Source organism: Haliotis rufescens, unplaced genomic scaffold (assembly GCF_023055435.1).
Source record: "Haliotis rufescens isolate VD_foot unplaced genomic scaffold, xgHalRufe1.0.p SCAF_6, whole genome shotgun sequence".
NCBI classification, from domain to species: Eukaryota; Metazoa; Mollusca; class Gastropoda; order Lepetellida; family Haliotidae; genus Haliotis; species Haliotis rufescens.
This window is the reverse complement of record NW_025964334.1, coordinates 20,048,992-20,060,988: the sequence shown is the minus strand read 5'-3', so window position 1 is coordinate 20,060,988 and position 11,997 is coordinate 20,048,992. Positions and strand designations below refer to the sequence as shown.

The following is an 11,997-nucleotide window of genomic DNA, read 5'->3' as shown; positions in this document are numbered from 1 at the left end:
GAGAATTATGTCTGGCAAGGAATGCGGGTGGGCACACTGATCCAGGGGAGGTAAGCAGGGGTTGTACAGGGGCTGGAATAGACCAGCGGGTAAAGCGTAAACGCCGAAGGTCGGGGTATCGTGAAGCCCCTTATTGGTGTTCCCCCGTCGTGATAATGCTGGAATGTTGCTAAAAGAGTCCCTTACTAGATGCCATAAATAAGGAAATTACATTCTTTGAGGTGACGGACCCGTGAAGATCCGGGTAGAGAATAGGAGCGTCTGTGCTTGTCGTGAGAAGCAGCTAAGGGGATCGGGTGGTCAGGCTTGCTGACTTAGTTGATGCATGTCATCGTATCCCAATTGCGTACTTTGATGCTCATGACGTCAATCACTTGATTGTTTGGTCCAGACTCGATTATTTATAGACCGCCGTGGAATATTGCTAAGTGCGGCGTTAAACAACAAACAAACACATTGCTCTGACTAATATTTCAGCTATATCACAGCGTGTGAGCAATAATGTGGAAGAAAGTTTTTTGCCTCGTACTTTTTGGTGCAATTCACGAGCGTTGGTATGAGGCTGAAGCCTTGAGTGCGGGGTTAAGCAACAAACAAACAAATCTTTGAGGAGACGACAACCTACATCTTCCCGAGGCAAGGGAGTTAACTGACTATAAAAGTCCAGTTTCCACCCTTGCCGAACTAGGCTGGAATTCCTGGGCTCGACCGTAGCGCCACCAGTGGTTATTACGAGTTATGATTCCAATCAGATTCCACCTCTCGTATCACTTGCATTTGTTTCAAACAAAAAGGTGCCGCCAAGTGAAAACGATCTGATCGATAATCAAGATCTATATTGTGTGAGTGAGTTAATATTTAACGTCACATCGGCAATATTTCAGCCACATAGTGACGAGTCTATATTGTGATAAAACGGGTGTTATAAAGCGAAGTGCGTGAAATCACGCGAGCACCTTGATTAAAAACATGAAAAGACTTGGAAATAATCTGTTGACAACGAGTTGGCGGTGCATATGCTTTGCAAATCCTGATTCGACAGAAATCTGCACGACATTTTACAAACCGGATTTCGATTTCGGTGACGCGATTTTGATTGGACTATGCATAGACTCGTTAGCCCAGCCAAAATGTAAATCCATAATACCAGCCTAGTTCGGCAAGGGTGGAAACTGGACTTTTATAGTCAGTTAACTCACTTGCCTCGGGAAGATGACAACCTGCAGCATAGCTTAACTCTTGGGACAAACTCACTTCATTGAAACTATGGGGCTTACAAACCAACGATCATAATCAGAGATTCAAACCCACGTTCAGTGAATACTGGTACGACTAAGGGACGCAACTCTGCATGGCAAATTAAGTCGTCGAGTACCATTAACATCAAAGCGAGTGAGTTGTGGTTAACGTCCATGTCTCGGCTGTCAGCTCAGTTTCGGAGGTAAGCCTTAAGCGACGCAGGTCTCAGACGTTTATCACTTTGGTGAAATGGTGAAACCCACGAGCATGAAACTTTGAAACATAATCGGACCGAAGCGGGATTCGAACCCACTATCATAGGTTTCTGGCGTGTCCAAAAGGACGCAGCTCTGCACAGCGAATTGTGGTGTCTTAGAATACTTGGCCACCCGTGCCCCTGTTGACCCCTAAGGCATCTGTTCTGTATGGTGTGACTTACATTGAACTGCAACCTAACTTGAAGACGAAATGTCAATCATACACACATATATATATATATATATATATATATATATATATATATATATACATCTCACGTGTGAGGGGGTCACGGGTGGCCCAGTCGTCTAAGGCGCCGCGATTCGCTGTGCAGAGTTGCGTCCCTTTGGCACGCCAGAAACCTATGATTGTGGGTTCGAATCCCGGTTCGCCCCGATTATGTTTCTAGGTTTGTCAGCACCATACCCGTGCTCGAGGGTTTCACCGAAGTGGTAAACGTTTGAGACCTGCATCACTTCGGGCTTTCCTCTCACAATAAGCTGCCACGCCGCGATATAACTTGAATACTGTTAAAAGCGGCGTTAAACCCAACTCACTCACTCACTCACTCACGTGTGAGACATATCGTTTTGGTAACAACCCGTGTCTCTCTACGGTAAACACTATCTACGGAACTAACTTATGACTGTGACACTGATCTGAGATAAATGATATGCGAATAAATAAGAACGTCCTTGACCCATTGAGGCTCCCACCCTGTTGCTTTAACGGTACACGTATTATCAGCCAACATGCCGCTGTCTTCGTGTCCTCAGCGTGTGTGACTTACATCGGACGCTGATGTTGACTGCGTTTTGGCGCTGCGATAGGGCTCTGTTTATTGTGACTGTTTTCAGTAGATCCAACGACCCCTCTATTGGAATATTAAAAGGTCAGTCTCGTAGATGGGGTTGGTTTGGGCATGGAGAGGACTGTATATGGGGATTTCGAAAAATATCTGATTTATTTTATGCCTGACTTGTCAAAAAGACTGCTCTCATTGACATATTTAAAACAGTGAATAGGTTCATCTCGCATGAACGCACTAAGATAACGTAAACCAGTTGAAAAGGACGGGAAGTGACCTCTTGCGCACTTTCAAAGTTTTGTGATATAGTCGACCCTGTGCACAAAGAGTGAGGTAGGCAATCGTTTTTCACACTTGATATAACATTAATGTTTACATTAATTACACATAATTCGGAAGAGTTTGTCACAGCAGTGTCACACGGGAACTAGGCTAATTTTTGCATAATTATAATTCAAAGGGTGCGTATTTAGTTTCATGTATAGTATTGCATTGAATATGCATTCACTCAGTTAAAAACCAGGATCGAAAGTGAAGAATGATCAAACCACTCACTCACTCGCACCCTACCACCTACGTCGCTGATTTTTTCCCGTTGCAACAAGCCATTGTTTGGTTTGTCTCTTCAGATTCATCATAAAGTTAGCCATGGCAACCAAGTGGGGAATATTCAGCGCTGGGAAAATATCCGGGGATTTCACTGCAGGCCTACTTAGTCAGAGCTCGGATGAGCATCAGGTGAGTATGTGGGTGAGGGAATGTGTTTTGTGAATGAATGAGTGAGTGGATGAGTGAGTGTATTTTGTGGATGAGTGGGTGATTGGGTTGATTTGTGAGTTAGTGGGTGATTGGGTGTGTGTGTGTGGTTGGGTGATTGGGTGTGTGTGTGTTTGGTTGGGTGATTGGGTGTGTGTGTGTGAGTGGGTGGGTGATTGGGTTGATTTGTGAGTTAGTGGGTGATTGAGTGAGTGATTAGGTGGGATATGTGAGTGAGTGAATGGAAGAGAAACAAACCAGGAAGTGAATGAGTGATATAGGGGTGTTTTGTGGACAGGTGAGAATGTGATTCCAGATTCGCCTTGATTCGCCTTCGCTTTGTTTGTTTCACTCACTAGCAAAAGGTAACGCCTAAATATCAACTCGCCCGAACAAAACAAAATACAAATCATGTGATGAAACCACACCTCAAATTTCTTTCGCTTTACAAACGGTGAAAATTACTGTTTCATCAATACTTCTACTAGAACGCCTCAAATCTATGAAAATAAAAATGGAAGTAAAAACAATAATATAACACTAAGAACATGGCCACAGTTTCAGTAGCCGTTGACTATACATGAATGTGCTGCTTTATTCCAGGTATTAGCTATAGCAGCAAGATCACAAGAGAAGGCCCAGGCATTTGCAGACAGGTTTGGCATCAAAACAGCATACGGCAGTTACAACGAGTTGGTTCAAAATCCAGACATCGGTACATAAATTCCGTATTATGATATATAAGTGCTTTGTATTTCATACACAACACTGAAGGTTAATCTGGAAACCTTTTCGATGACAGTGGAGACACATTACATACATTTGTCGTGTCATTCTCCGGACTACTTAAGAAATCAAGACCTATGTTTTCAGGACATGGGTGAAATAACCCTGATAAAACAGGCTCCGTGTTACATTTGGATTGTTCTCGTTCACGCCTGTCATGAACTTTGATGACTTGCTAGTACGACTTTCTGTCACTGTTCTTACCGTGATGACGAAGATTCATAAAAGTTAATGTAAGTGAACGCGTAAAACAAGGTGACCATGGTTAGACAGGACATATGAATTGACATACATATCGATGGTCCTTCAATTCTGCCATTCTGCACCTGGTTTGAGAAGATATTTACCGTTAGTTGTAATATGTTGACCCCCGCGCTTATCGGTATATCATCTTCCCGAGGCAAGGGACTTAAGTGACTGTAAAAGTCGAGTTTCCACCCTCGCCGAACTAGAAATAGAAAGCGACAAAACCATGTCCGTAGCCATGTAAACTCTGCAATGCGTCCGTTGTATAATTCCGACTATATCATGAGCATATGTTAATGAATCACTATAATTAGTGATGGGGCCAGGGGTTCGCAAAAACGGAAGCGTATCCTGCCCCACCGGTGGCACCCGTCTTCAAGCAATATTAAAGTTCGTACAACACCATTTTCTCGAGGCAAGGGCGTTAACTGACTATATAAGTCCAGTTTCCATCTTGTCGAACTCGGCTGGAATTATGTTTTGGCTGGACTAACGAGTCCATGCACATGCCATTCAAAATCGCGGAACGAACTAAACATGGATTTCAACATGCAGATTTCGATCGACTGCAAGATTTGCAAAACACGTGTATCGTTAACCGGGCGTCGACAGATATTTTCCAAATCTTTTCATGTTTTTAATCAAGGTGCTCAAATGATTTGATGCACTTCGTGAGATAAGGCCCTTTATATTACATTACAGATCTTGATTATCGATCAAAACGCCTTCACTGGGCGAGGCCATTTTGTTGCAAAGCAAGTGATGTGAGAGGTGGAATCTGATATTGTCAGTCGAAGGGATAGAGAAGCAAGGGTGGGTCCAGCATTTTTTTTAAAAGGGGAGGGGTCCAACGTATCTAAATCCTGTCGTCCGGGTAGGAGTGACGGTTGGGCCACGAAATTCCAGCCGAGTTCGACAAGGGTGGAGACTGGACTTTGGTTGTCAGTCAACTCCCTTGCCTCGGGAAGATGGTATTTTGAGGTTAAAATCACGACGTAATTTGAACACTAATGATCAGACTAATGGTAAAATCTTTGAGAACATACGTTGTCTTAAAGGGTATTATTGGTGTAATATTATTCATATCTACCGCAACCAATGTCACCCATAATCACCACTGACAGCAAACACCGGTCAGAATGTCGATATAGACATAGAGCTATGTTGTCTGTATACCAGACGACGTCAAACTTAACATCTGAAACATAAAACTGAATTAAGCGCCATCAAATCTACAGGTTGTGGTCCCTAAAAAGGAAGTGAAAAAAATATTAGTAAGTTATATTGTGTTATTCCAGATATCGTGTACATCGGTTCGATTCACCCAGAACATCACAAACTGAGTGTTCTGTGTCTGAATGCTGGGAAACATGTTGTGTGTGAGAAACCCGTTACCATGACAGTGGCTGCCGCCAAGGAAGTGTTCGCCCTCGCCAAAGAGAAGAAGCTCTTCTTCATGGAGGTAAAATAAAACATGGCGTCTGTGTATCTGCAACGATATGTCGTTTCCAAGCTCGTTTACAATACGACACAACCTGATGTAATAGAATACAACCTGATCCGATCCAACGGAGCCGTATCCAAAACAACACATCTTTATCTAATACCAATCAAATTAATCAAATATATCCCAACGCGCAGTCCAATACAACCCAAAGTTATCAAGCACAGGGTAAGCCAAAACAACACGAGACAATCTAAAACCCCGCAACGCAACGCAATACAATACCACACAACACAACATAACGCAATCCATTACAACACAAAGCAATCTAACACAACACAATCCAATACAACACAGCGCAATTCAATATAACACAACGCAATCTAATACAACACAAATTAATCCTATGCTATCCAGCGTAATCCAATACAACACAATGCAATTCAATACAACACAGCGCAATTCAATACAACACAGCGCAATTCAATACAACACAGCGCAATTCAATATAACACAACGCAATCTAATACAACACAAATTAATCCTATGCTATCCAGCGTAATCCAATACAACACAATGCAATTCAATACAACACAGCGCAATTCAATACAACACAGCGCAATTCATTACAACACAGCGCAATTCAATACAACACAGCGCAATTCATTACAACACAGCGCAATTCAATACAGCACAACGCAATCTAATACCATCCAGTGTAATCCAGTACAACACAATGCAATCCAATACAACACAGCGCAATTCAATATAACACAAGGCAATCCAATACAACACAACGCAATCTAATACAACACAAATTAATCCAATGCCATCCAGCGTTATCCGATACAGCACAACGCAATCTAATACCATCCAGTGTAATCCAGTACAACACAACGCAATCTAAAACAACACAACGCAATCCAATACAACACAGCGCAATTCAATATAACACAAGGCAATCCAATACAACACAACGCAATCCAATGCCACACAACGCAATCTCATACAACGCAACGCAATCAAAAACAACCCAGTGTAATCCAGTAGAACACAACTTAATCTAGTACCATTCAGCGTAATCCAATACAATCTACACAATCGAACGCAGTCTACATTTGGCAGTTATTCCTGCGAAGGATGTTATTTGCAAATTTGGAAATAAACACGCATCGGACACATGAACATTTTAAAATGAACATTCATTCCATGTTCTCCGTCTTGTGCCCATTGTTGTCACTTTTGCGTCTATGTTCTTCAGTTTAAGGTGTTCATTGATGTTCATCTATCAGACGGGCATATGCATCTCGGCAACGATGTCATGAAATAGTGGATGTTAGCCTGATCAATATGAACTAAAACAATTTTCATACGAAACCGAGAAATTTAGGAAGGAATGTTTTCTTGCACCTACAAGATATGGTTATAGGATGATAGGGTAACGAACGTATGTAGATTTTTGAAGAAATGTTTTTTTTATAAGAAAAAAGTTTTATCAAAGCGTTTTGAAAATTGTTCTTTATATGTTACAGATTTCAACTTTAAATATTAAAGATTTCAGTTGGTATCTAATTTTGTTGAAAAACCTGCAGAAATGGGCTTGGGTCCAGGGTTATTGGCCTATATTATACAACTTAAAAGTTATATCTTTCCTGATACTGACTGTTTGGTCTTGAACCAGGGATTTGGGTCCATGGTTATTGGCCTTTATTACAACATCTTAAAGTTACATACTGACTGCTTGTTCTTGAACCAGGGATTTAGGTCCATGGTTATTGGCCTCTATTACACCATCTTAAGGTTAAACACTGACTGGTCTTGAACCAGGGATTTGGATCCATGGTTATTGGCCTATATTACACCATCTTAAGGTTACACACTGACTGTTTGGTCTTGAACCAGGGATTTGGGTCCATGGTTATTGGCCTCTATTACACCATCTTAAGGTTAAACACTGACTGGTCTTGAACCAGGGATTTGGATCCATGGTTATTGGCCTCTATTACACCATCTTAAGGTTACACACTGACTGTTTGGTCTTGAACCAGGGATTTGGATCCATGGTTATTGGCCTGTATTACACCATCTTAAGGTTAAACACTGACTGGTCTTGAACCAGGGATTTGGGTCAATGGTTATTGGCCTCTATTACACCATCTTAAGGTTACACACTGACTGTTTGGTCTTGAACCAGGGATTTGGGTCCATGGTTATTGGCCTGTATTACACCATCTTAAGGTTACACACTGACTGCTTGTTCTTGAACCAGGGATTTAGGTCCATGGTTATTGGCCTCTTTTACACCATCTTAAGGTTACACGGGGGCACGGTTAGCCCAGTCGTCTAAGGCGCCGCGATTCGCTGTGCAGAGTTGCGTCCCTTGGGCGCGCAAGAAACCTATGATTGTAGGTTCGAATCCCGGTTCGCCCCGATTATGTTTCTAGGTTTGTCAGCACCATACCCGTGCTCGTCGGTTTCACCGAAGTGGTAAACGTCTGAGACCTGCATCACTTGGGGCTTTCCTCCCACATTAAGCTGACACGCCGTGATATAACTGAAATACTGTTAAAAGCGGCGTTAAACCCAACTCACTCACTCACTCACTTAAGGTTACACACTGACTGCTTGTTCTTGAACCAGGGTTTCTGGTCCAGGATGTTCCCAGTGTACCGTCAGATCCGCCGAGAACTGGACTCCGGCAGCCTCGGTGATATCAAGGTGGTGACGGCAAAGTTCTGTGTCGACAACTTCAGCGTCGACAGGATGAACCAGAAGGCACAGGGGGGAGGGGGCATCCTCGACCTCGGTTGTTACACCGTCCAGTTTGCCGACTTTGTCTTCGGCGAAAAGCCAGAGAAAGTTAGCGTTGAGGGCACACTATCGGAAAATGGTATGACAGAAGTAACATCTTGTAAATGGTTGCTGTTGTAATAATCATTGTGATACTCGTCGTGCTGTAAATGAAACGTAAAATGTAACTCGCTCTATATAACACCAACAACAATAATAATAATAATAATAATAATATATGTAGCAGATTATTATGGTGAACTTGATGACGACGATGAGTATGATGTTGATGACGACGATGCTACCGATGGTTGTAAAACTGCTTTTAGTGTTGTTGTTGTCATTATCATCACCATCATAATCATCATGAGACACACGGGTGAGCAATGGGTCCGAGATCATCATGATCATCATTATCATTATGGTTATTATGACATAAATTCCCTAGGGGTGGACACCGGAGCCGCCATCACACTCCGCTTTAGTGGCGGCCGGATCGCCAGCCTGGTGTACAACATCACAACCTCTCATGAAGACAATGCAGCCACCATCCTCGGCACAAAGGGAAGTATCAGGGTGAGTGAGGCGTCAGGTAGGAGACTTATGTGCTGTGTCACGATTAACAGGTTAAACGGAGTCTCTTGGAGTGTTGCTGACCTCTTTTGAAGCAAATATCAGAAGAAACCCTATGTCATACCATTTAATTCAATTGTAAACGGTGCCCTTTAATTGAAAGCTGTACATACAAACGAAATGAGCTGGAAGACATTATAAAAAAACCAACTCATTACCAGAAGACAAATTGATTCAGCGTATCTAGATATATCGGGTGCGTATATCAGCGAACTATTTCTTGTTCTGTCCCCGCTGTATTCCGCGGCAAAACAATCTAAACTCAATTTCTGTGAATTCTGCACCCATATTTTGATAATTCTGCATACAATTCTGCACACAATTCTGCATACAATTCTGCATACAATTCTGCAAACGTTAAAGCTGCTCTTTTCTGACTACTGGCAGACATTTTTATGATAAACTCACCCTCGGCTAACAATCTAATTGAAGTGAATCAGGAGATCACCAGTGTAAACATGCAGACATGCACTTTCAGTAAGTAATACAAAGAAACTTTGCTTCATAACTAAATATATATCCGTTTACATGTTTTAAACCAGATTTCGACTCACAATTCTGCAGAGTATTTGATGAATTGTGCTGCAGATAAATGCAAAATTCTGCTCGAGTTCCGCACAAAATGTGATTTTCTGCAAGATTCCTACATTTTCTCACCAAGTGGGCAGTTCTGCAAAAGTTTGGGGTCTGCTTGTTGCAAGCTATGACATGACACATATGTATAATGAATACCAACGCCTAGCCTAATAGGTTACTCTACAACATCTCAAATGCTTTCACTTATCTTTTCTTTAAAGGTCCAACCAAACTTTTGGGCCCCAACTGAAATGACTTCACCGATGGGTACATTCAATTTCTCCCTCCCGAAAGGCAAATTCCCCACATTTTACGGCGCGCAGAGTCACGGATTTCAATATGAGCAGCGGTGTGTCAGAGAATGTCTGCAGAAAGGTACGCCTAAAAACGTATAAACATTACATCCGACTTGTCAGCTTATTATAGATAGTACACCCGTTCCTATATGAACAGGTATTGTTGGCGCCAGATGGAATCGAAAGACATCAAAGCATAATGTGCTGAAAGTTGTTTTTGAGCTGCACGGCGCTGGTGTTTATTTAGTTAATGAAGCATCCGTAACATGTGTTCTGTAAACGAGTAAGTAAGTTAGTTTTAACGCTTCTTTCAACAGCATGTCAGTTATATAACAGCGAATCAACTTAAAATCCCGAAGCGAACGTGAGTTCGAATCCATATTCGTCAAGATTATGATCCTTGTTTTTTAGCCATATACCCAATGGTTCCACTAAGGTGCCAGATTGTCCTTTAACCGTCACAGAATCTTACGATCGTGGGGTCGAATTCAAATTTCACCTGATTAGAATTCTCAGTTTGTCGGTAGCATATTCGTGGTAACGTTTTTCACCATAGTTTTAAACATCGAAGACCTAAATCACTTCGGGATATCCTCCACCACACACACACCAAGCTGAAATGCCTCATGACTGAAAACTACCCGTGAAGATTCCGGGTGAGAATAGGTCTTCAGCAACCCATACTTGCCGTAAAAGGTGACTATGCTTGTCGTAAAAGGCGACCAACGGGATCGGGTGGTCAGGCTCGCTGACTTGGTTGATGCATGTCATCGTATCCCAATTGCGTGGATCGATGCTCATGATGTCAGTCACTGGAATGTCTGGTCCAGACTAGATAATTTCACAGACCGCCGTCATATAGCTGTAATATTGCGGCGTTAAACAACAAACAAACAAACAAACATGACTGAAAACAACTTTTCAATGAAGCCACCACTTAACTAACGTTCAGTGTTTCTATTCCCAGGCCTGTTGGAGTGTCCCCTGATGACTCATGAAAGCAGCCTTAACATCATGGGAGTGATCGAGACTGTGCTCAACGAACTTGGCGTCAAATACGATTTCCCGTACACTGTTTAAGTTGTCCCTTTTTGGCAACCCGTTCAGCTCCGAAACAGAAGTAAAGAGAACACGAGCATGGAGTAGAACTGTGGGAAGCGTGCCTACAATCTACTAGATAACGCATGATCGGCTTCAAAAAATAGAAACGACGAAGATCATGAAACTTTGACTTCCACTGGAAGACGCAGTTAAAGATATCACGGCGGGATTGTCTGATATTGTTACTTCATATAATAAACATAAAGTGTGTGTTTTGTTGTGTGATTGTTTTACTTTTACTATTTTTCTTTGGTATATTCTGATTGGCAGATGGCAGTGGATATTATGTCACATTGCAATGTTACCTATATTACGTTACTTAGTTCTGCAAATTCGGATTTTACTATTTATTTACTATTTCTAAGTCCGTGTCTTATGTTTTGGTTTGGTTTGGTTTGTTGATTAACGCCGCATGAAGCAATATTCCAGCTATATGACGGCGGTCTGTAAATAATCGAGTCTTGACCCGACAATCCAGTGATTAATATCACGAGCATCGATCCACGCAATTGGGATCGATGACATGCATCAACCAAGTCGGCGAGCCTGACCACCCGATCCCGTTAGTCGCCTCTTACGACAAGCATGCGTTCCTGAAGACCTATTCTACCCCGGATCTTCACGGGTCCTTAAGTTAATAAGGCTAACATAAGTGTGGTGTAATTGTCACGTTTCCGCATTCGTGCTACCTCATCCCTTTATGCGATATAATAAAGTTATCAATGATGTTTTCGAGAAATGTCATATATAAGGCCTCCCTAATAATCTCAATCGCAAGAAAGCGAGAATGCGACAGTGTCCCCTACAGTATTCCATACATAAGTGAAACTCTATACCCTCCAAAGTAAGTTGAGAATATTAGAAAATAACAGATGATCTCAGAAATACAAAGAGGTATCGAGTGATGGTAATAGATGGATTAGGAAAAAAAGGACTAGTTGTAACTTGACATACAACATGCTGGCGGCGTATTGTAAGGGTGCAAAGAAAGACGACAGGGGTTGTGAAGTAAAACAAGTAAAGTTTAAGATCAACAATGGGTCATGCCCCCACCATTGGACAAA

The 11,997-nt window shown here is 42.1% G+C and overlaps 1 protein-coding gene across 1 annotated transcript; it reads left to right on the top strand.

Moving 5' to 3' along the window:
* Positions 1–2,544: 2,544 nt before the first annotated feature.
* On the top strand, positions 2,545–11,143 carry LOC124113682 (trans-1,2-dihydrobenzene-1,2-diol dehydrogenase-like). Its single transcript, XM_046474158.2, has 8 exons — positions 2,545–2,638; positions 2,935–3,043; positions 3,665–3,776; positions 5,392–5,555; positions 8,178–8,427; positions 8,776–8,903; positions 9,758–9,911; positions 10,800–11,143. Exons 2-8 carry the CDS (start codon positions 2,954–2,956, stop codon positions 10,910–10,912), a joined length of 1,011 nt encoding a protein of 336 aa, XP_046330114.1. The 5' UTR covers positions 2,545–2,638; positions 2,935–2,953; the 3' UTR covers positions 10,913–11,143.
* The last annotated feature ends 854 nt before the right edge of the window (positions 11,144–11,997 follow it).

Excerpts from the sequence above, each read along its gene's own strand:
- LOC124113682 (XM_046474158.2), top strand. The coding sequence starts at position 2,954 with ATGGCAACCAAGTGGGGAATATTCAGCGCTGGGAAAATATCCGGGGAT. Across the intron at positions 8,428-8,775 it reads GGGCACACTATCGGAAAATG|GGGTGGACACCGGAGCCGCC; the intron begins GTATGACAGAAG and ends TAAATTCCCTAG. Across the intron at positions 8,904-9,757 it reads GCACAAAGGGAAGTATCAGG|GTCCAACCAAACTTTTGGGC; the intron begins GTGAGTGAGGCG and ends TTTTCTTTAAAG.